Below are 25,834 nucleotides of genomic sequence, written 5' to 3' on the forward strand. Positions count from 1 at the left end.
AGTCGCTCCAGAGTATAAGTCGCACCGGACGAAAATGCATAATAAAGAAGGAAAAAAACATATATAAGTCGCACTAGAGTATAAGTCGCATTTTTTGAGGGAAATGTATTTGATAAAACCCAACACCAAGAATAGACATTTGAAAGGCAATTTAAAATAAATAAAGAATAGTGAACAACAGGCTGAATAAGTGTACGTTATATGAGGCATAAATAACCAACTGGGAACGTGCCTGGTATGTTAACGTAACATATTATGGTAAGAGTCATTCAAATAACTATAACATATCGAACATGCTATACGTTTACCAAACAATCTGTCACTCCTGTACGAGCCAGTCACAACAAGAGGATGGAGAAAAAGAATGGACTTATTGACCACAACTTTGGACTACAACGCCCGCGCAAAGCTTTTTAGGTAAACCTCTACCATGTATAGAGATATCCGCTGAAATACAGTCGTGGTCAAAAGTTTACATACACTTGTTAAGAACATAATGTCATGGCTGTCTTGAGTTTCCAATAATTTATACAACTCTTATCTTTTTTTGTGATATAGTGATTGGAGCACATACTTGTTGGTCACAAAAAACATTCATGAAGTTTGCTTCTTTTATGAATTTATTATGGGTCTACTGAAAATGTGACCACATCTGCTGAAAAATGTAGCTGTTTGACCACAATACCCAGCAATATGTTTGGATAAGAAAAGGTGAGGCCTTTAATCCTAGAAACACCATTCCTACCGTCAAGCATAGTATTATGCTCTGGGCCTGTTTTGCTGCCGATGGAACTGGTGCTTTACAGAGAGTAAATGGGACAATGAAAAAGGAGGATTACCTCCAAATTCTTCAGGACAACATAAAATCATCAGCCCGGAGGTTGGGTCTTGGGCGCAGTTGGGTGTTCCAACAGGACAATGACCCCAAACACACGTCAAAAGTGGTAAAGGAATGGCTAAATCAGGCTAGAATTAAGGTTTTAGAATGGCCTTCCCAAAGTCCTGATTTAAACGTGTGGACAATGCTGAAGAAACAAGTCCATGTCAGAAAACCAACACATTTAGCTGAACTGCACCAATTTTGTCAAGAGGAGTGGTCAATAATTCAACCAGAAACTTGTGGATGGCTACCAAAAGCGCCTTATTGCAGTGAAACTTGCCAAGGGACATGTAAGCAAATATTAACATTGCTGTATGTATACTTTTGACCCAGCGGATTTGCTCACATTTTCAGTAGACCCATAATAAATTCATAAAAGAACCAAACTTCATGAATCTTTTTTGTGACCAACAAGTATGTGCTCCAATCACTCTATCACAAAAAATAAGAGTTGTAGAAATAATTGGAAACTCAAGACAAAGACAGCCATGACATTATGTTCTTTACAAGTGTATGTAAACTTTTGACCACGACTGTATAAGGCAAAATATGTGACTTAAGTCTCAAATTTTAAGTCTCGGAAATGTGATATTAAACCATGAGGCATGGCGGAGACATTTATAAAACAATTTGGCCTTCGTCCAAACTTGTTCTAAAAGAGCCGTTTGGAATTCAGACTTAGACTTGTCAGGTAGCCAACAGGCAAGTAGAGTCTGTTTTGCACAATAGGACCCCTTTAAGCTACCGTGACATGTGATCTGAGTCATATGGGAGTACCTTGAATCATGTCGTGTAACTGCAACCTACATCTGAGTTAACGTTTTAACCAAAGATAAGCAAATTAGCCGTTTAAAACCCACCAGTTTCGTTCGGCACATGTCGACAGCAGGATCTGAAGTCACTTTTTTGAGTTCCATTCGATGAACTCTAAAAGTGTGCTTTTAACCACAATAAAAAAGCATTTCCTTTCCACACACAGTGTTGTTTCCTTGATCTTGATTTAAAATAGAATTCATGCTCATCACTGGCACAGGCCACAGACACACAATTGATTCATTTTGTATTGAAGTTCTTTTAAAGGCACCAAGGACATGTGCGACATTAAATCCAAACTACCCTCCGCACCCGCTTTAATAACTGCCTTTAAAACAAAAACTCTGTTGAGGCGTGTGTCTTTAAAAAGGTAAAAAGGTGCAATGGAGAGAGGAAGGGAGGGTTTCTTGATTTGCTTTCAGACTTGTCGTATTTCTTTTACCTTCCTTTAAAAAAAGGTCCTTCGTCGGCTTACTTGGCAGGCTGAACAAGCACTTGATTAGAATTAAGGACGAGCCAGATGCCAGCATGTCCTCGTAGACACATAACTCTCTTCTTCTTCATCCCATCTTCCCTCACTTTGCTGAAAAAAAAAGCAATCCTCTTGCCTTATCTCCACGTCGACTTGTGCTGCTGACACAACAAAACCCCTTTAATCTGTACATCTGTAGTTGTATTGTTAAAATATGCTCATAAGTTATACTGTTTTAGAAAATATGTTCAACAGCATGTTTTACTGTATATAGGTGAGCTAGTTCCCCCCCATGGGTTGTGGTCAAAACGCTGAAATACACCAATTTGTATCAACATTAGACGAATGAGTGATGAACAAATACCCAGAACCCTTTGCAGCACTGACTCTTCCAGAACACTACAAGGTGTGTGTGGGGGGGGGGTTTGGTGGTAGCGGGGGGTGTATTTCGTAGCGTCCCGGAAGTGTTAGTGCTGCAAAGGGTTCTGGGTATTTGTTCTGTTGTGTTTATGTTGTGTTACGGTGAGGATGTTCTCCCGAAATGTGTTTGTCATTCTTGTTTGGTGTGTATTCACAGTGCGGTGCATATTTCTAACAGTGTTAATTCGGTCACCCTCAGTGTAACCTGTATCGCTGTTGATCAAGTATGCATTGCATTCCGTGTTTATGCGTACAGAAGCCGCACATATCTTGTGACTGGGCCGGCACATTGTTAGAATGGATGAAAAGAGGACGTGACACAGCTCGTAAAGGATGTTAAATTAATTAAGGCACGCCCCCAAGACTGTGGTTCGGGTGGACTACGAGATATAATGACTGAAGAACACCTTTGTTCGATAATGAAGGTTGCCTCAGCTCAAAGCCTGAGCCCCGACATTAATGAACGAGCATCTAAGAAAAGATGGCAGGTATCTGGCTTGGGCACATCAGAATAGATCAGTGTGTTGCAAACTAAGCAGTTTGAAGGGGAACATTATCACAATTTCAGAAGGGTTAAAACCATTAAAAATCAGTTCCCAGTGGCTTATTTTATTTTTCGAAGTTTTTTTCAAAATGTTACCCATCACGCAATATCCCTAAAAAAAGCTTCAAAGTGCCTGATTTTAACCATCGTTATATACACCCGTCCATTTTCCTGTGACGTCACACAGTGATGCCAATACAAACAAACATGGCGGGTAGAACAGCAAGGTATAGCGACATGAGCTCGGATTCAGACTCGGATTTCAGCGGTTTAAGCGATTCAACAGATTACGCATGTATTGAAACGAATGGTTGTAGTGTGGAGGCAGGTAGCGAAAACGAAATTGAAGAAGAAACTGAAGCTATTGAGCCATATCGGTTTGAACCGTATGCAAGTGAAACCGACGAAAACGACACGACAGCCAGCGACACGGGAGAAAGCGAGGACGAATTTGGCGATCGCCTTCTAACCAACGATTGGTATGTGTTTGTTTGGCATTAAAGGAAACTAACAACTATGAACTAGGTTTACAGCATATGAAATACATTTGGCAACAACATGCACTTTGAGAGTGCAGACAGCCCATTTCAGGCGCGCTAAGAACATATATTTTTCCACGATTTCAGCACTCAGGTTAACCATACCTAAATAGACACAAAATACTGCATTACACAAGACTACCCGAATGTACTCAAATGATTGAAAAAAATAAATGTTTTTAAGCTAAATTATTGGTAAACACAGTTTATGTATAATAATTTACGTAAAACCGCGAGTAATGAATAAAGTTTTCATCAATAAATATATTCTGTAGACATACCCTCATCCGCTCTCTTTTCCTGAAAGCTGATCTGTCCAGTTTTGGAGTTGATGTCAGCATCTGCTTTGAGTGCCGCAGGATATCCACACATTCTTGCCATCTCTGTCGTAGCATAGCTTTCGTCGGTAAAGTGTGCGGAACAAACGACTGACCATTTCGTCGACTTTCCCCACAGCCTCGTATTTTGAACAAATGTCGTCCAATTTCTTGCCACTTTCGCATCTTTGGGCCACTGGTGCAACTTGAATCCATCCCTGTTCGTGTTGTTCCACCCTCCGACAACACACCGACGAAAGTGAGAAAATGGCGGATTGCTTCCCGATGTGACGTCACGTTGTGATCGTCATCGCTCCGAGAGCGAATAATAGAAAGGCGTTTAATTCGCCAAAATTCACCCATTTAGAGTTCGGAAATCGGTTAAAAAAAAAAGGTCTTTTTTCTGCAACATCAAGATATATATTGACGCTTACATAGGTCTGGTGATAATGTTCCCCTTTAAAGTCCTGAATGGTTGGTTTATTCATTGTTATTTTATTTTCAAATTTATTAGCCTGTGAAAAAAGTTAATGTTGATATTTACCTCAGAAGGCTGCAAATAGAAAAGAGGCATTCAATTTTTATTTAAATTGTATTTGATATGCCATTGATATTTTTTAATTATGATTATTATTATTTGAAACTCAATTTTGCATGTCACTATAAATTTATATAAGCCTTGCTTGTTCAATATTCAATGCAAAACTTGTTTGGGTCCCTATTAAAAAGGTGAATTTGTTCAACCTTGGCCCGCGGCTTTGTTCGGTTTTAAATTTTGTCCCACTCTGTATTTGAGTTTGACACCACTGGGCTATATAAATAAACTTTTGATTGATTGATGGATTGATATGGTGGACAAAACTCCCTTTTAACCATTAAAGTCACAGCTCAAAGACTTCTGCTCATTGATTTTGCAGGAAACAATTAAAACAAGCTTAATGTAGCTACTGTAAACGTGTTGCATGTTTGGACAACATGGAATGACAAGTAATTGCAGCAACACAGAGGTACTATAAAGTCCATTTTATCACAGAATATACCGAATTAGTTACGCCGTTACTGTCTCACCCGGATTGACAATAAAGCCCTGTCCTTCAACGCCATCCGTATCGATCTTTATTCAAAAACATAGACACAATGTTTTTATCATTCACACAAACTATGGCACTCTCAGTAGTGTTCCAGGCGAGCCAGTCTATGAAATTGCAGCAACAAAAGGAACAGAGGAAGTCTGCTTCCACAGTAACACTGCAGAAGTCGCTGATGGATTGTTACAACCTGGCCCTTGACTTGTGACGTAAATCAGGCCAATCTTTACAGGGACCGCATGCTGTAAAAGCTTCATAATGGTCAGCAGACAGCTGCAGGGCTGTGCAGAAGCCGAGGCATCTGTTCTCAGCACTCGCAGACATGTTGGTATGGATGAACAGGTATGTATTCCGCTCATCCGTCGCTCAATCCTGAGGTGGGGAGAGCGTTTGAGGCTTAGAAGTGTTGCGCATTTGCACGCCGGTCAAACTGGATTAGATCCAATTTACACAGTCCTCTATTCTGAGCTCGCTCTCTCTAGTGGGAGAGCGGGAAATGTCAGAGAAATTTCATGCCTGAGACAGAGGAGTTACAGTGTGCACGTTCCCGACAGACAATCCTCGCCGGCGCTCCCCTCGCGAGCACAAGAGAGAGCGCTCTATCCCAGTGACACACGCTGACAGCGTGAAAATGGGAATCTGCCAGCAAAGCAGGGAGTTAACTGTGGCCAACCACCAGCTAACCAGGCTAAACACTCTCAGCTTCCTCCTCCTACTTCCTCTTGTAGAGCCTGCTGAAGAATGACAACTCACAGGTTGGAACAAGAACACTCAAGAGAGAGAGAGAGAGAGTGAAAGAGACAGACCTCTGGCTGGGCTTCAACATTTGTCACCTGCAAAATCGATGAGTGAATGCTTTCGCTGTGGTATTGACATTTTGTTCCCTTGGTAGCAGACAGAAATTGAGAATGAAACTTTGTCTTCTTTTTAAGCCAGTAAGATGGTGCACAAGTAGAACAACGGCATGGGAGGTTAGGTGGTAGGGGTGGGCATCGTTTTTATTTGGACGACTCCGGTTCCAAACGATTCTCGATTCAGGTTCAAACATGTACTAAGAATTTCTCATGGGGCTATTTTCAATCAGAATATAGGGTAACATATTCGAAGTAACACAGACTTAATTTTGAGTTATTTGGACACTAGGGCAGTGGTTCTTAAAGGAGAACATTATCACCAGACTTATGTAAGCGTCAATATATACCTTGATGTTGCAGAAAAAAGACCATATATTTTTTTTACCGATTTCCGAACTCTAAATGGGTGAATTTTGGCGAATTAAACGCCTTTTTAATATTCGCTCTCGGAACGTGACGTCACATCAGGAAGCAATCCGCCATTTTCTCAAACACCGAGTCAAATCAGCTCTGTTATTTTCCGTTTTTTCGACTGTTTTCCGTACCTTGGAGACATCATGCCTCGTCGGTGTGTTGTCGGAGGGTGTAACAACACGAACAGGGACGGATTCAAGTTGCACCAGTGGCCCAAAGATGCGAAAGTGGCAAGGAATTGGACGTTTGTTCCGCACACTTTACCGACGAAAGCTATGCTACGACAGAGATGGCAAGAATGTGTGGATATCCTGCGACACTCAAAGCAGATGCATTTCCAACGATAAAGTCAAAGAAATCTGCCGCCAGACCCCCATTGAATCTGCCGGAGTGTGTGAGCAATTCAGGGACAAAGGACCTCGGTAGCACGGCAAGCAATGGCGGCAGTTTGTTCCCGCAGACGAGCGAGCTAAACTCCCTATCGATCCTAGCTTCCCTGGCCTGCTGACATCAACTCCATAACTGGACAGATCAGCTTTCAGGAAAAGAGCACGGATGAGGGTATGTCTACAGAATATATTAATTGATGAAAATTGGGCTGTCTGCACTCTCAAAGTGCATGTTGTTGCCAAATGTATTTCATATGCTGTAAACCTAGTTCATAGTTGTTAGTTTCCTTTAATGCCAAACAAACACATACCAATCGTTTGTTAGAAGGCGATCGCCGAATTCGTCCTCGCTTTCTCCCGTGTCGCTGGCTGTCGTGTCGTTTTCGTCGGTTTCGCTTACATACGGTTCAAGCCGATATGGCTCAATAGCTTCAGTTTCTTCTTCAATTTCGTTTTCGCTACCTGCCTCCACACTACAACCATCCGTTTCAATACATGCGTAATCTGTTGAATCGCTTAAGCCGCTGAAATCCGAGTCTGAATCCGAGCTAATGTCGCTATAGCTTGCTGTTCTTTCCGCCATGTTTGTTTGTGTTGGCTTCACTATGTGACGTCACAGGTATATGGACGGGTGGTTAAAATCAGGCACTTTGAAGCTTTTTTTAGGGATATTGCGTGATGGGTAAAATTTTGAAAAAACCTTCGAAAAATATAATAAGCCACTGGGAACCGATTTTTAATGGTTTTAACCATTCTGAAATTGTGATAATGTTCCCCTTTAACCTTGTCGGAGGTACCGAACCCCTACCAGTTTCATATGCGCATTCACCGAACCCTCCTTTTTTTTCAAATTCAAGACAAAGTTATTATATGTTTTTGGTAACACTTTAGTATGGGGAACATATTCTAAGTAACAAAGACTTAATTTAGAGTTATTTGGTTAGGGTTAGAGAGTTAGGGTTACAATAAGGCCATGCCGAATAAGGCATTAATAAGTACTTAATAATGACTAGTTAAGAGCCAATATGTTACTAATTTGCATGTTAATAAGCAACTAATTAATGGCGAATATGTTCCCCATACTAAAGTGTTACCATGTTTTTTTACTGGTGCACAAAACGAACCGTGCATGAACATCACTTTGTTCAAAGAACAAAACCAACACAATGCATAAACTCACAACAAATTACACACCTGCAAATCAGTGTGACTTCATCAGTTCATCAGTTTTAATTTACACGATGAGTCGGGTGTGTCTTGACCTCTGCCGAACCCCTGAGCCCGACTCACCGAACCCAGTTAAGAACCACTGCACTAGGGGAACATATTCTAAGTAACAAAGACTTAAGGGTTGGGGTTAGGGTTATTGTAGTTTTGTGTTTTGTTATGTAAGAACAGACCATATTAATGAAGTGGTATTAAAGGGAGAATCATATACAACAACTTCCTTACTTCGTACTAATAAGAAATCATTCTGAGGTTATTGAGGGAAGACTCTTAGTTAATGGTTTGCTGGTTGTATAATAAGGCCATGCAGAATAAGGCATTAATAAGTACGTAATAATGACTAATTAAGAGCCAATATGTTACCAATTTGCATGTTAATAAGCAACTAATTAATGGAGAATATGTTCCCCATACTAAAGTGTTCCCGAATATAAATATCAATCACTTAAACTTGAATATAAAAGGCGTGGCCCGGTTGGGATTCCTGGTTCGATCCCCAGCTTCTACCAACCTAGTCCCGTCCGTTGTGTCCTTGAGCAAGACACTTCACCCTTGCTCCTGATGGGTCGTGGTTAAGTTAAAGTTAAAGTACCAATGATTGTCACACACACACTAGGTGTGGTGAAATGTGTCCTCTGCATTTGACCCATCCCCTTGTTCACCCCCTGGGAGGTGAGGGGAGCAGTGGGCAGCAGCGGTGGCCGCGCCCGGGAATCATTGTTGGTGATTTAACCCCCGATTCCAACCCTTGATGCTGAGTGCCAAGCAGGGAGGTAATGGGTCCCATTTGTAAAGTCTTTGGTATGACTCGGTCGGGGTTTGAACTCACAACCTCCCGATCTCTGGATGTGTGTGTGAATAGGTGAATGTGGAAATAGTGTCAAAGCGCTTTGAGTACCTTGAAGGGAGAAAAGCGCTATACAAGTATAACCCATTTATTTATAAATGTTTTTTCCATTGAAGTACACTTTCACAAAAGTTTCACTTTATTGTTTCAGTTAAAGAGTTGTTTACGTGTTAGAGATAGGGTCGACCCGATCAGCGTTTTACGCTGACGAATCCGATCATCCATGAATTCAATGCACTAACTGTAATTGTTTCAATGCATCTATGGCAGCATTTTTCAACCACCGTGCTATGAGATACAGTCTGGTGTGCCATGGGACATTATGTAATTTCACCTAATTGGGTTAAATATATTTTTTGCACGCAAGTAATTATAATCTGCAAATAATGTGCTGTTGTTGAGTGCCTGTGCTGTCCAGAGCTCGGCAGAGTAACCGTGTTATACTCTTCCCTTTCAGTAGGTAGCTAATTGCTTTGTAGATGTTGGGAACACGTCGTGTCATGATCACAATATGCAGATGACAGCGGGAGGCAGCGTGCAGGTAAAAAGGTATCTAATTCCTAAACCAAAAATAGACAAAAGGCATTGAAGCTTAGGCTATGCAAAACGAAACTAAAACTGAACTGGCTGCAAAGTAAACAAAACACGAAATGCTGGATGACCGCAAAGACTTACAGCGTGTGGACCAGAGACGGCGTCCACAAAGTACATCCGTACATGACATGACAATCATCAATGTCCCCACAAAGAAGGATAGCGTCCGCACAAGTTAAATAGTCTTGATTGCGAAAACAAAGTAGGTGCGGAGAATAGTGCTCAAGGAAGACATACAAAAAAAACAGGAAAAAACACCAAAATAGGAGCGCAAGAGAATAACTAAAAACACTACACACAGGAAAACTCCAAAAAAAACTCTAAATAAGTCACGGCGTGATGTGACGGGTCGTCACAGTACACCTACTTTGAGACAAGACCTATAGCGATGCATGGATGGTTATGGTTTGAATTCATATAAAACAATTGCGTGAACGACTTTTTATCGTCAATATGTTAGTTTCATTTGTTTATGATTTCTGCTGGTGGTGTGTCTCAGGGTTTTTTTCAATGAAAAAAATGTGCCATGGTTTAAAAAAGGTTGAAAAAAACACTGATCTATGGTAAGTCCTATTGACTGTGTAACAAAATCAACACAGTATTTAAACCAGTTCCTTGTTTTCTTTAATGACATACAATTGTTTGAGCAAAACAAAGTCAATAGAATACAATAACTAAACAAAAACCCAAACTACTATCTACTGCAGGGGTGTCAAAGATACGGCCCGCGGGCCGAATCAGACCCGAATCAGACCTCTAGCCCACAAGATGAGTTGGCTAAGTATAAAATTAGCTGAAATTTTCGAATGAAAGAAACTGCTGTTTCTATATGTGTCCACTGGATGTCGCCAGAGCAATTCTTTGTGTCCCCTACCACACGCATGACTTCAGAGGGGACGGAGCTATGTTAGGATTTCTGTGTTTGGACACTACCTACTTATGCTGCTTATTATTGATTGTATACAAATTGATAATCTGTGCATTTCGTGTTGTACCTATGACTGGGGAAACATTTCAATCTTCTGAAATAATATGTATCCCCTTCTTACTTCACGTGCGATAAATGAAATGAGTCCAAATTCACAAGTTTTGATGGAGATGATGCTACATATGTACAGAATAAACCGCATGATGATAGTGCATTGGTTGAGGAAAATTAGTAAATTACATTAATTTCATCTTCAGATAAATTACAAATTAACCCCAATGGGAGCACTTTAAAACTTTGCCAGACTCAATTCCACCTATTTGACTAATGAACATTATCACATACTAATGAAGATAGAATACAATTAACTGCAACATGTAAGTGTAAAAAAAACATTATGATTTGTACATTTTCAGAATGGGATTGGTCTAATATTAGCCCTTGTCTAATGTTCATATTGTTGTTACTCAGCCAGCGTTTGTGGGTCTGATGGACCCATCGCATTTTGTGGCTTTTAATGCCTCACAATCAAACACTTTTATGTTTAAATACTGAACAGAATTATTTTTTTAAATGTAAAATGACCAAGTTAAAATTATAAACAAAGCTTTAAAACATTTAAAATCTTGAAGTGAATATGATAAAGTTGAAAAAAAATGAAAACGTAAAATGACCAAGTTAAAATTATCAACAAAGTTTAAAAACATTAAAAATCTTGAAAATAATATTATAAACAAAGTCTAATTTTTGTAAAATGTCTAAGTTAAATTTTCAAACAGTTAAACAAATTTAAAATGTTTAAGTTAAAATTACGAACAAATGAAAAAAATCACATTAAAAATCTCGTTGCACGGAAAATTTCTCTGCCAGTTTCTGCATCCCACGGGGATTCTTCTTTTGTGTTTCCGCGGTTCCCACACAAGGTTGCAACATTGTCTGTCAACACTGTCTGCTCTCTATTTCTCGCACATTTGACCATCTGATGTTCTGCGGACCTACACTCTGTCCTCCCCATGTCTTGGCCTTCTGTGTGTGTGTGTGTGTGTGTGTGTGTGTGTGTGTGTGTGTGTGTGTGTGTGTGTGTGTGTGTGTGTGTGTGTGTGTGTGTGTGGTACACAGAACATCAATTTCCACACTTCTAGTAGCCCCGGGTCCAGTGGACCCGAACATCTTATATGTAATAGAAATGTGTAGGGGGGGTGTATGGTGTGTGGTCATTAAATATGTATTCTGATATATGTTCTTCACATAAAATGAGCCAAAGTCAGAAAATGTATTAATTGTATCACAAGTGGTGTGGTGTTCGGGTCACAAAAAAACAATCTGAAGTTATCTTTATTTGTATGTTATCATGCCATGATTTTACCAGTCCGGCCCGCTTGGGAGTAGATGTTCCTCCATGTGGCCCCTGAGCTAAAATGAGTTTGACACCCCTGATCTACTGCTTATTGAAATCCTTCGGTTTGTACACTCTAAGTCCTCCTGTGTACAGGGAATTATTATCCCAGTTTGTAAACATTAACAAAAACGGCAACAACAACAAAACATTTGGAGAAAATAAAAATATTGATCTTGGTATCAACAGTACAGATTTATGGACTGATCCATCTTCCTCTTAAGTGTATGCCTGGCAGTGGCCACTAAACAGCAAGAGAGCAGCCCAACAGTTGTTTTTAACATCCTCTCTCTAGACTCCTATTAATCTACTTGTTCATTTCCTGTTAACATCTGCTTACTTTTTGCTGTAACGCGGTTCCATCTACACTTCTTAAACTTTACCAAGCACTTGGAGGTTTCTCATTGTATCCCATTGGGTTGAGTTTTCTCTTGCCCTGATGTGGGATCTGACGGATGTCGTTGTGGCTTGTGCAGCCCTTTGAGACACTTGCGATTAAGAGCTATATAAATAAACTTTGATTGATTGATAGATTGACTTACAGTATGTCTTTGTGTTTCAAGCAAGTTTAGCCATTACCTTAGCTTTTAGCTTGCGTTTTCTCAGTGTGTAACATGTTTAGCCTCGTTCTGCAGTCTTCCAGTGAAAATAATACTTGTAGGAAATGTAGTTTGCAGCAACGGAGAATGACTAACTTAGGGGAGTGGCTCCACACGGTGTATGGAGATATACTTAGCTGCAGGCTGTCTTTTACTCCTTTTCCACTGCAGTGGTTGCAGAACCGGTTTGCAGTAATATTTCAGAGCTTTCGTTTTCTACTGTCAAGGCACCAGATTGTGCTTCCCACTTTGGAGTTTTTCCAGTTCCGGTATAGTTTGTTTTCAGCACCAAAACGAGGCTGGGACAGCCAGTTGAACCATCCGCATAATGAGGTGGGCTAGGCTTATTTCTCGTGAACGCAGGCGGTTTACCTCCATCGTGCTTGTCGCGATTACTTTTGACATACTAAATATGTTAAAAGGAATATCGAAATCATAACTACGGCCTGGGAAGAAGTGACCGTGCTTGAAGATGCATGCCATATTTCGACAAGCTACGTAGTTTTTGGCGAGAGGCCAGCATACCTCAAGTCGGATGTTAAACACGAGTACGAAGCAGCCTAAATGCTTACAGTGGAAGCTACAAGTCTGCCTGGACTCCTGTAAGTTGTATTTGTTTATTCTGATCATGTTCACAACATAGTTTTGGATGTGAAGGCATTTTGTTAGCTTACAAATTAAAGGCCTACTGAAATGCGATTTTCTTATTCAAATAATAATGATAAATGGGTTGTACTTGTATAGCGCTTTTCTACCTTCAAGGTACTCAAAGCGCTTTGACACTACTTCCACATTTACCCATTCACACACACATTCACACACTGATGGAGGGAGCTGCCATGCAAGGCGCTAACCAGCACCCATCAGGAGCAAGGGTGAAGTGTCTTGCTCAAGACACAACGGACATGACGAGGTTGGTACTAGGTGGGGATTGAACCAGGGACCCTCGGGTCGCGCACGGCCACTCCTCCACTGCGGGGATAGCAGGTCCATTCTATGTGTCATACTTGATCATTTCGCGATATTGCCATATTTTTGCTGAAAGGATTTAGTAGAGAACATCGACGATAAAGTTCGCAACTTTTGGTCGCTGATAAAAAAGCCTTGCCTGTACCGGAAGTAGCAGACGATATGCGCGTGACGTCACAGGTTGTGGAGCTCCTCACATCTGCACATTGTTTACAATCATGGCCACCAGCAGCGAGAGCGATTCGGACCGAGAAAGCGACGACTTCGCCATTAATTTGAGCGAGGATGAAAGATTTGTGGATGAGGAAAGTGAGAGTGAAGGTATTCAGATAGGGAAGATGCTGTGAGAGGCGGGTGGGACCTGATATTCAGCTGGGAATGACTAAAACAGTAAATAAACACAAGACATATATATACTCTATTAGCTACAACACAACCAGGCTTATATTTAATACGCCACAAATTAATCCCGCATAACAAACACCTCCCCCCTCCCGTCCATATAACCCGCCAATACAACTCAAACACCTGCACAACACACTCAATCCCACAGCCCAAAGTACCGTTCACCTCCCCAAAGTTCATACAGCACATATATTTCCCCAAAGTCCCCAAAGTTACGTACGTGACATGCACATAGCGGCACGCATGTACGGGCAAGCGATCAAATGTTTGGAAGCTGCAGCTGCATGCGTACTCACGGTACCGCGTCTGCGTATCCAACTCAAAGTCCTCCTGGTAAGAGTCTCTGTTGTCCCAGTTCTCCACAGGCCAATGGTAAACTTGACTGCCATCTTCCGGGAATGTAAACAATGAAACACCGGCTGTGTTATCCGACACAACAGTCAAGGGGTGCATTCTACGGCGGGGGTGCATTATCCGGCACAACACCTCCCCCAATACACCGCTTCCCACTTACAGCTTTCTTCTTTGCTGTCTCCATTGTTCATTGAACAAATTGCAAAAGATTCACCAACACAGATTGTGGAATTTTGCGATGAAAACAGATGACTTAATAGCTGGCCACCATGCTGTCCCAAAATGTCCTCTACAATCCGTGACGTCACGCGCAGGCGTCATCATACCGAGACGTTTCCATAGGATATTTCGCGCAAAATTTAAAATTGCACTTTAGTAAGCTAACCCGGCCGTATTGGCATGTGTTGCAATGTTAAGATTTCATCATTGATATATAAACTATCAGACTGTGTGGTCGGTAGTAGTGGGGTTCAGTAGGCCTTTAAGGTTTGAAAGCATCAAAAATCAGAATCAACGTTTAAAAAGGTGGACATTGCGAAATAATTGGAATGTTAGACCTGGTTCCCATTGACGCCCAACCCTATTTGGCGGGGAAGCATTAGAGCAGGAGTGTCCAAACTACGGCCTACAGACGTCTTCAAATTGGCATGAGTAAGTAATCAGTCCGCAGAGAGATTTAAATTTACTTTAAAGGTCAATTCATTAGCTGCTGCTTTGTTGCCACCATGTGGATAACATGACTAAGTCAGGATGTAATAAGACGCAGCACTTACTTATATGACCCAATGCAAACAACCTTCCCTAGTCAAAAAAAAATTAAGGAGTAAAAAATGTTTTAACAAAACACCAACAAACATGGTCACAAATAACACAACATAACACCATTTGTGGATATTATAAAAAACAACAACCATGCGACATAAAAACATTTAGAATTACACTAATTTAAATCCATTGCAAGGCATGATGGGAAAAATGCAAAACACTCTACACACTTATCCATGTTTGGCACATTTTAGCTGCTTGATATTTCAGATTGATTACACAACTTTAAGTAGGTTATCACGGAAGTAAACAAGGTAGGAGTCTGACTCCCACATACTCTTATTATGGAATTGTATTAATTATCAGTGACGTGCGATGAGGTTGATGGCTGGTGAGGCACTGACTTCATCACAGTCAGATTTACAAACATATGAACCCTAAAGAGTATCTTATTCACCATTTGATTGGCAGCAGTTAACGGGTTATGTTTAAAAGCTCATACCAGCATTCTTCCCTGCTTGACACTCAGCATCAAGGGTTGGAATTGGGGGTTAAATCACCAAAAATGATTCTCGGGTGCGGCGCCACTGCTGCCCACTGCTCCCCTCACCTCCCAGGGGGGTCAAATGCAGAGGACAAATTTCACCACACCTAGTGTGTGTGTGACAATCATTGGTACTTTAACTTAACTTTAACTTTACACATACAAACTGTAGCACACAAAAAAGCACATTTAATTAAAAAAACGTTATTATGGTCTTACTTTTACTTATAAGTGCGGGAACAGTGGTGTTCGTGTTGGAGGAGTTGTGAATGAATGAAATATGAAATCCGTGCTGCAGTCTGCAGGTGTACCTAATGTTGTGTCCCTGCAGTCGTTCACGGCTCCTCCGGCGCGAGCATTGTTGTTTTTGCACTTTTTGGCTTCTTGTTAAGTGACTTTTTTGGGTGGATTCGGTCTTGCACGTGGAGGGTTTGGGTGTGGGCTTTGGTTGGTGTGGCACTCCCGTCGGGGGGTGCATTCTGCGGCGGGGGTGCATTAACCGACACCAGTAGGCGGGATTACTGCGAGCCTCACACAGTGCGTCTTCGCAGCAGTTTTATGATTGCTCAGCACAAGAAATACGTTACACACATACAGTTGTTGACAAAATACACTGTACATTATATACCTCAGCTAACTAAACTATGGAAATGTATAATATAGTTCATATAGCAATACGGTCTCACTGCACAGCAGGCCAGCAGTTAGCCGAGTCCGCAATCCATGTTGAGGCACAACTGAGTGACGTGCCTCAACTGGCTGCTGATTACCGCACCGTCTCTTCTCAGTATTTGAACGGCAAATGTGAAAATTCAGCGATTTTGAAGAAAAATAATCTAAAACTGGTGAAGTTAAATGGAAAATAACTTTATAGTATAATCACTGATTACATATAACAATGTAATTATTTTTTTTTCTTTTTACATGTTGTTTTACACGTCACTGTTAATTATATATACATTATATAAATATAATATGCACACCTATATGTTACTTTACATGCAGTCGGCTTTCGGCCCTCGATCAAAGTTTTTTAGCCCAAAAAATGTGGGCACCTTTTATTGGTGGAGTATTGTAAGTACTTTGCTGCTAATATTGCCCTCAAAAAATTCATCAACTGAAAAAAGGTTTTCAGAATTGCATTCTCCTGATCTGTGTCCTCATCCGACACAGTTTCAAAGTAGCAGCCCATGCATTTCCGACAAGAAGCCTGGACCCAAGCGGGGCCCGATTATGTTATATTTCATTTACCCAACACAATGTGGCCATTGCCGCTGAACGCGGCGCAACTTCGCCCACATCAATACGAGCGACGCTACGATTCAGCTCTTCCCTCCACGCAATAAACAGCACAAAAGAACAGCAGAGAACCACAAAGGAGGGAGAAACTGCAATCAATAAAAATTGTCCCTGTAAAGTGCCTCAAAAAGGGGGGCGTTGTGTCTGAGAGCGTAGGCTGGGTCACGGAGGGCTACTCTACCATGTCTGTCTTCTCTGTTAAACCTTCCAAATGCTTCAAACCCATAAAAAAAGGTCGATGAAATGTCAAAGTGTAACACTTCCCAAAAAACATGGGAAAACATTTTTTATGATTTTGTGCGTGTGTGTTTGTGTAAAAGAAAAAAAAAAAGAAAAGTAAACATTCAGTGCAATGCGGTTTACAGGCATAAGGTGGAGGGAAACGTAAAGTCAATAATCAAGCCATTTGTCGCTCTCTGAATGTTCTGAACTTCTGTTTCCATGGCAGTGTTGTACTGGGCAAAAAGACGCTGCCTGCTATTGCACGGATGTAGTATAATACCGTGTAATAACATAATAATATTATCATGTTGTTCTCTTTTAGACAGCAAACTAGTTGACTAAACAGCATCCCTGCAGGTTCTCATGTGTCTCATGTGTGCTGGTATGACAATAAAGTTCCTTGAATACAAAACCCAAAACCAGTGAAGTTGGCACGTTGTGTAAATGATAAATAAAAACAGAATACAATGATTTGCAAATCCTTTTCAACTTATATTCAATTGAATAGACTGCAGAGACAAGATATTTAACGTTTGAACTGGTAAACTTTTGTTATTTTTTGCAAATATTAGCTCATTTGGAATTTGATGCCTGCAACATGTTTCAAAAAAGCTGGCACATGTGGCAAAAAAGACTGAAAGCTCATCAAACACTTTTTTGGAACATCCCTCAGGGTGAACAGGATAATTGGGAACAGGTGGGTGCCATGATTGGGTATAAAAGCAGCTTTCATGAAATGCTCAGTCATTCACAAACAAGGATGTGGCGAGGGTCACCACTTTGTGAACAAATGCGTGAGCAAATTGTCGAACAGTTTAAGAACAACATTTCTCAACCAGCTATTGCAAGGAATTTAGGGATTTCACCATCTACGGTCCATAATATCATCAAAAGGTTCAGGATATCACCACATGGGCTCAGGAACACTTCAGAAACCCACTGTCAGTAACTACAGTTATTCGCTGCATCTGTAAGTGCAAGTTAAAACTCTACTATGCAAAGCGAAAACAGTTTATCAACAACACCCAGAAACCCTGCCGGCTTCGCTGGGCCCGAGCTTATCTAAGATGGACTGATGCAAAGTGGAAAAGTGTTCTGTGTTCTGACGAGTCCACATTTCAAATTGTTAAAAGGAACTGTGGACGTTGTGTCCTCCGGACCAAAGAGGAAAAGAACCATCCGGATTGTTATAGGCGCAAAGTTGAAAAGCCAGCATCTGTGATGGTATGGGGGTGTATTAGTGCCCAAGGCATGGGTAACTTGCACATCTGTTAAGGCACCGTTAATGCTGAAAGGTACATACAGGTTTTGGAGTAACATATGTTGCCATCCAAGCAACGTTACCATGGACGCCCCTGCTTATTTCAGCAAGACAATGCCAAGTCACATTCTGCACGTGTTACAACAGCGTGGCTTCGTAGTAAAAGAGTGTGGGTACCAGACTGGCCTGCCTGTAGTCCAGCCCTGTCTCCCATTGTGGCGCAATATTAAGCCTAAAATACCACAACAGAGACTGGACCGGACTGTTGAACAACTTAAGCTGCACATCAAGCAAGAATGGGAAAGAATTCCATTTGAAAAGCTTCAAAAATTGGTCTCCTCAGTTCCCAAACGTTTACTGAGTGTTGTTAAAAGGAAAGGCCATGTAACACAGTGGTAAAAATGCCCCTGTGCCAACTTTTTTGCAATGTGTTGCTGACATTAAATTCTAAGTTAATGATTTTTTGCCAAAAACAAAATGTTTCTCAGTTTGAATATTAAATATATTGTCTTTGTAGTCTATTCAATTGAATATAAAGATTTGCAAATCATTGTATTCTGTTTTTATTTACGAATTACACAACGCGTCAACTTCACTGGTTTTGGGTTTAGTCATACTTGCCAACCTTGAGACCTCCGATTTCGGGAGGTGGGGGGTGGGGGCGTGGTCAGGGGTGGGGCAGGGCGTGGTTGGGGGCGTGGTTAAGAGGGGAGGAGTATATTGACAGCTAGAATTCACCAAGTCAAGTATTTCATACGTAATATATATATATATATATATATATATATATATATATATATATACATCTTGAAAATATGCAAACAAAACTGTGTTTAGATAATTGATACTTCAAACTTGCATAAATAAATCTTAAGGAATATAACATAACTTGGCTTCTGAGAGCTTCAAAATGTAATGAATAAAATGCTAAAGTTGTTGATAAACAAGCAATTATTTTAATAATTAAATATGATCATTTTAAATGAATTATTATGATAATTTAAAATTTAGGATTTCAAATATGTTTATTTTAATGTATAATTCTAATGCCTGGATGTAATAAGGAGTCAGAAAAAATACAAATAAAAATACAATTAATTTTGATGTTTTTAGCAAAATAGAGTAAAAATGTTTTTTTTTTTTTTTTTTAATTAATAAATATATTTATTTTTCAAAATGTAATGAATAAAAATGCTAAAGTTGTTGATAAACAAGCAATTATTTTAATAATTAAATATGGTCATTTTAAATGAATTATTATGATCATTTAAAATTTATTATTTCAAATATCCATCCATCCATTTTCTACCGCTTATTCCCTTTTGGGGTCGCGGGGGGCGCTGGAGCCTATCTCAGCTATGTGTATTTTAATGTATAATTCTAATGCCTGGATGTAATAAGGAGTCAGAAAAAATACAAATAAAAATACAATTAATTTTGATGTTTTTAGCAAAATATAGTAAAAATGTATTTAGTTTTTTTTTTTTAAATTAATAAATATATTTATTTTTCAAAATGTAATGAATAAAAATGCTAAAGTTGTTGATAAACAAGCAAATATTTTAATGATTAAATATGGTCATTTTAAATGAATTATTATGATAATTTAAAATTTATTATTTCAAATATGTTTATTTTAATGTATAATTCTAATGCCTGGATGTAATAAGGAGTCAGAAAAAATACAAATAAAAATACAATTAATGTTGATGTTTTTAGCAAAATATAGTAAAAATGTATTTAGGTTTTTTTTTTAAATTAATAAATGTATTTATTTTTAGGTAAGATAAACATAATAATACAATTTATCTCTAGTCTGGATGATTTATTTCTTGTCACCCTGTTGTCCTCCCGTCGTAAAAAAAGGCTGTCCTCACTCAGGTCCGCATGGAGCCGGCTGAAAATCGGGAGATTTTCGGGAGAATATTTGTCCCGGGAGGTTTTCGGGAGAGGCGCTGAATTTCGGGAGTCTTCCGGAAAATTCGGGAGGGTTGGTAAGTATGGGTTTAGTTCGTCAATCCAATCATTATGCCCATCACAAATGCATCTGTATAAATGTATGCTCAAAATACAATAAAAACTGTGTGCACAAAATACATGGTGTGTGTGCGGCCAAATTACAGACAGCCATGAAAATACAGAAGCCACATGATGATAGTAACAATAATAATAATAATAATAATAGTAGACTACTTACCGCGACTTTGCTCCCAGTTATCTGCATGCAGCAATCAGCGGAGAAGGTTAATGTGCAAAAAGACACAAACAGCACAGTCATGAGTAGGCCAGACAATTACACATTGAGGCATGAGCTGAACTTTGGGTCACATTACAACAACGTCCTTCATACGGTACACAGCAAAGATGGCTTTGTTTTTTAATATCCGACAGTAGCGATTAGAGGCATACATATGAAAGAACATGTCTGCAATTTCCAGATGTTTCAAGTGTTAGTAAGACAGATAGGAGATGCCAAATGATTTACAGAAGCTTGCCTCACCATTATGGGTGTCTTCCTTATTATGTGTTTACATGGCAACAACTGTGGAAGAGATCATCTTTAACTCATCGGTAGAATTGATCCATGATCGGAAAAACGACGAGGAGTGGCCCAAAAAGGTTGCAGATTGTCAGTCTTCATTAGCATTTTAGCTTTCCTTGCGAACGCTCGTCTTAGTTAACAAAAATCATCGGCTTGTGCAGCCCTTTGAGACACTTGTGATTTAGGTCTATATAAATAAACATTGATTGATGTTATTGGCCAAGCAAAAAGCAAACAAACAACACCGATTTAAAAAAAATGATACAAAATAAAATTGTCCAAAGTCTCGCGAGGCACACCGAGCAGCATATCATGCAGTGTCTTGACAACAGACGCTGATTCCCGTGGCCATTCCATCAACGCACGACCATCCGCACGTCGAGCTCGTTTGACGTAAAGCCGAGCTCGCCTGACATTTTATCTACTCTTCCCAAAGTTATGCCAGCACAGAGGCGCTATCTGTCCTCAGATTCCATCCCATTTGGAGTCTAAATCAGGAATAGAAACAGTCCATCATAACAAGTGGCGAGTTGAATGCCCGCCTGTCGGACGTCGTGACTTATAAACACTTAACGGAAGAAACCCGACTAAACGTGGCTGCCTGTCAAACGTGGTTGAGGGCGAGACTGCTTTTATTGCCAACTATGCAGGGATGATAATAGGCCTCACCCCCATTATAAATAAAAATATGGAAATGAAGTAAATCGTTACTTAAAAGGGAACTGCACTTTTTTAAATTTTATTTTGCCTATCATTCACAATCCCTATGTAAGACAAGAACACTAATATATATGTATATATATTTTTTTTTAACCATTCCTACTCGTAAAATACGGCAAGTACAAGGTGGCTAACAATTCCGCCCATAAAGCCCTTTAAAAACATCCAAAAACCGCCAACAATACTCCATTTACAAAATGAACGTATATGGCGTTATTGTTATTATTATATGTATTTTTCGGAGTATAAGTCGCACTGGAGTATAAGTCGCACCTGCCGAAAATGCATAATAAAGAAGGAAAAAAACATATATAAGTCGCACTGGAGCCCGGCCAAACTATGAAAAAAACTGCGACTTATAGTCCGAAAAATACGGTATGTATTTCAGTTTTAGGAGTTAAATGGTGGAACAAGCTCAGTGATGAGCTGAAGACATGTACCGTATTTTTCGGAGTATAAGTCGCTCCGGGGTATAAGTCGCACCGGCCGAAAATGCATAATAAAGAAGGAGAAAAAAAACATATATAAGTCGCACTGGAGTATAAGTCGCATTTTCTGGGGGGGAATTTATTTGATAAAACCCAACACCAAGAATAGACATTTGAAAGGCAATTTAAAATAAATAAAGAATAGTGAACAACAGGCTGAATAAGTGTACGTTACATGAGGCATAAATAACCAACTGAGAACGTGCCTGGTATGTTAACGTAACATATTATGGTAAGAGTCATTCAAATAACTATAACATATAGAACATGATATATGTTTACCAAACAATCTGTCACTCCTAATCGGTAAATCCCATGAAATCTTATACGTCTAGTCTCTTACGTGAATGAGCTAAATAATATTATTTGATATTTTACGGTAATGTGTTAATCATTTCACACAGAAGTCGCTCCTGAGTATAAGTCGCACTATGAAAAAAACTGCGACTTATAGTCCGAAAAATATGATAGTTCTTTGTTAAGGTTTAAGAAAACCTTGAAAGGTGAAATAATTGAAAATGATCAAATATAGCAACGATTACTTTCATCCCATTGATTTTGTTAACGATGTTCCAGGCAATCTAATTTTCAGATATAAACTTTGGCTTCAGCCTATTCCTTTTTAAAGCATTCTTTTTCTTTTCTTTTTGTGTGTAAATGTGTATGATTGTTAAATATGCATAATATGTACTGTTAAACTGGTCACACAAAATGGTTGATGGTTGATTACATGACCAAAATGAACTTATTTCATTCATTATAAGCACTAACATTAAGGAACTATTTTTAGCGGCGCCACGATCACAGAGAGGCTGCTGCTGCATCGCCTCTGAGTTGGTGAAAGTTACTTCTTAAATTTTAAAGTTATTTCTGGATTATAGAACTATGCCTCTCACCTGTATAGTAGGTTGTTGCCATAAACCAAGACGCTGGTCAACTTTGACATTCAACTTTTACATAAATCACGGAAAAACATTTGTTGGCCACACATTATTTTATTTTTGCTCGTGGAAGTATTATGATTAATTTTTCATCTAAACTGGAAGATGTGAACATCCCGGTGAGAACATTGTGCAATAGGACTGAAACGATAAGTCGACAAATTTGTCGTCGACAATTATATTTGTCGACAACAGTGACAACTAGAGATGTCAAATAATGGCTTTTTTGCCGATATCCGATATTGTCCAACTCTTAATTACCGATTCCGATATCAACCGATACCGATATATACAGTCGTGGAATTAACACATTATTATGCCTAATTTTGTTGTGATGCCCCGCTGGATGCATTAAACAATGTAACAAGGTTTTCCAAAATAAAATGCCAACATGGCACTGTCATATTTAGTATTGAAGTCACAAAGTGCATAATTTTTTTTAACATTCCTCAAAACAGTAGCTTGGAATTTGGGACATGCTCTCCCTGAGAGAGCATGAGGAGGTTGAGGTGGAGGGTAGCGGGGGGTGTATATTGTAGAGTCCCGGAAAGGGTTCTGGGTATTTGTTCTGCTGTGTTTATGTTGTGTTACGGTGCGGATGTTCTCCCGAAATGTGTTCGTCATTCTTGTTTGGTGTGGGTTCACAGTGTGGGCGCATATTTGTAACAGTGTTAAAGTTGTTTATGTGACCTGTAAGTATGCATTGCATTCACTTGTGTGTGTGAGAAGCCGTAGGTATTATGTGATTGGGCCGGCACGCAAAGGCAGTGCCTTTAAGGTTTATTGGCGCTCTGTACTTCTCCCTACATCAGTGTACCACTCCATACTGTGGCGTTTTACAAAGTCATACATTTTATTTTGTGAAACCGATACCGATAATTTCCAAAAATTACATTTTAAAGCATTAATCAGCCGATAATATCGGGCTGCCGATATTATCGGACATCTCTAGTGACAACAGAAGTGAACTGCATAAACAGATGAGATTTGTGATAAAGTCGCGAGCAGGAGAGATATAAGTTCTCAAGCAAATTGGTGTATGTGTAAAAAAAAAAGCTGTGGTCACTCACAAATCGCCAAATGCAGTCGCTGACCAAAGCATCGTATTACTCGGGAGTCGAGAAGTCGGCACCATGCGCCATTTTTTTTTGTTGTCATAATACGTGAGAGAAGCCTCCATAAACCCGCAAGGGGCGGGGGTGAGCCAAAGAGGATGCCCTGTGCTTCGCCAATCAGGCACAGAGAAGAACAAACGGCCGAAACAAAGGCACATTGAAAAAGATACCGGTATGGCGGTATTGTCTCAAATATATACCGCTTTCTAAAATATACCACTATTGACTATAATACCGGTACCGGTACCCTACAGTGTTTCCAGTTTAAAGCCTGATGTATGATACGTTTTTTGTATAAAATCATGTCAATGGTGGCAGCTTCTATTGACGTGTTGCGCCAGATAACTACTTACATTCCAATCTATTGCTACAGCTCATTTTTGTCGGTTACACGTGGCGTCCAAAGCAAATGCATCTTGATTAAATGTCACAGAAGAACACGCCGTGCCTTTTGCCTTCTACCCACCCTCTCCTCTCTTCTGTCCTTCACTTCTGCCCTTCTAAGCTCTCTCACACACACTTTGGAAATCTCATTTCCGAGGTCTTTTACTCCGACTCTTCCTGCCGTCTTGCGAGGGTTTACAGGTGCCGTAAAGTCAATTCTACATGTGCCACCGCCTGGTGCGCGACATTAATCAGTCTTTGTATACGCCGCCACTCCAGCAGGAGACCTACTGCGCCGGGGATGTTTTATGCTGACTCGGCACGGTGTGCACAAGCTTGCAACCTTTTCCACAGTTGATGCCTTAAAATAAATGTGCAAAAAAAAAAAAGAAGAGCATTATAGTTTGAAAAACACCATCTTAACAGACTGTAGGGATGTAACGATATGAAAATGTCATACAGTGCATTCCGGAAAGTATTCACAACTTTTTCAACATTTTGAATGTAACAACCTTATTCCGAAATGGATTAAATTCATTTTTGGCCTCAAAATTCTTCACACAATAGCCCATAATGACAAAGTGAAAACTTAAAAAAAAAAAAAAAAAAAATTGCAAATTTAAAAAACTAAAAATGTACAAAAAGTATTCACAGCCTTTGCCCAACGCACCTTTGGAAGCAATTACACCCTTAATTTTTTGTCAATACGATGGCACAATTTTGGCACACCAATCTTTGGGCAGTTTGGCACATTCCTCTTTGCAGCACCTCTCAAGCTCCATCAGGTTGGATGGGAGGTGTTGGTTTTCATCCAGGATGTCTCTTAGTCTCGTAAGGAAGGTGACCAAGGACCCGATGGTCACTCTGTCAGCATTCCTCTGTGGAGAGAGGAGAACCTTTCCAGAAGGACAACCATCTCTGCAGCAAACCACCAATCAGGCCTGTATGGAAGCCATTTCTTAGTAAAAAGTTTGCCATCCTACACCTGGAAGACTCTTAAACCACGAGAAACAAAATTCTCTGGTCTGATGAGACAAAGATTGAAGTCTTTGGCGTCATGTTTGGAGGAAACCAAGCCCCGCTCATTACTAGGCCAATACCATCCCTACAGTGAAGCATGGCGGTGGCAGCATCATGCTGTGGGGATGCTTTTTAGCGACAGGAACTGGGAGACTAGTCGGGATAGAGGGAAAGGTGAATGCAGCAATTTACAGAGACATCCTGGGTGAAAACCAACACTTCCCATCCAACCTGATGGAGCTTGAGAGGTGTTGCAAAGACGACTGGGCCAAATTGCCCAAAGATAGGTGTACCAAGCCTGTGGTGTGGTATTCAGAAAGACTTGAGGCTGTAATTGCTGCCATGGAGCATTATGTCTCAGTGGGTAGAGTGGCCGTCTTGTAACCGGAGGTAAAATGGTGTCCTTGAGCAAGACACCGGACCCCTAACTGCTCCTGATGGGGCGTGGTTAGCGCCTTGCATGGCAGCATCCGTCATCAGTAAT

The 25,834-nt window shown here is 40.1% G+C and overlaps 1 protein-coding gene across 4 annotated transcripts in view; it reads right to left on the reverse strand.

Annotated features, from left to right (window-relative positions):
- Positions 1–25,834, reverse strand: part of diaph2 (diaphanous-related formin 2) — a 1,014,494-nt gene that overhangs the window by 877,678 nt on the left and 110,982 nt on the right. For 3 of the 4 annotated variants that reach the window (XM_061976707.1, XM_061976705.1, XM_061976706.1), the window contains one exon: positions 20,338–20,358. The exons of the other annotated variant lie outside the window; for it this stretch is intronic. In XM_061976707.1, the coding sequence (XP_061832691.1) occupies positions 20,338–20,358 (21 nt within the window). The remainder of the gene's footprint in view (positions 1–20,337; positions 20,359–25,834) is intronic. 4 annotated transcript variants of the gene reach the window in all.

Source organism: Nerophis lumbriciformis, linkage group LG16, assembly GCF_033978685.3.
Source record: "Nerophis lumbriciformis linkage group LG16, RoL_Nlum_v2.1, whole genome shotgun sequence".
NCBI lineage: Eukaryota > Metazoa > Chordata > Actinopteri > Syngnathiformes > Syngnathidae > Nerophis > Nerophis lumbriciformis.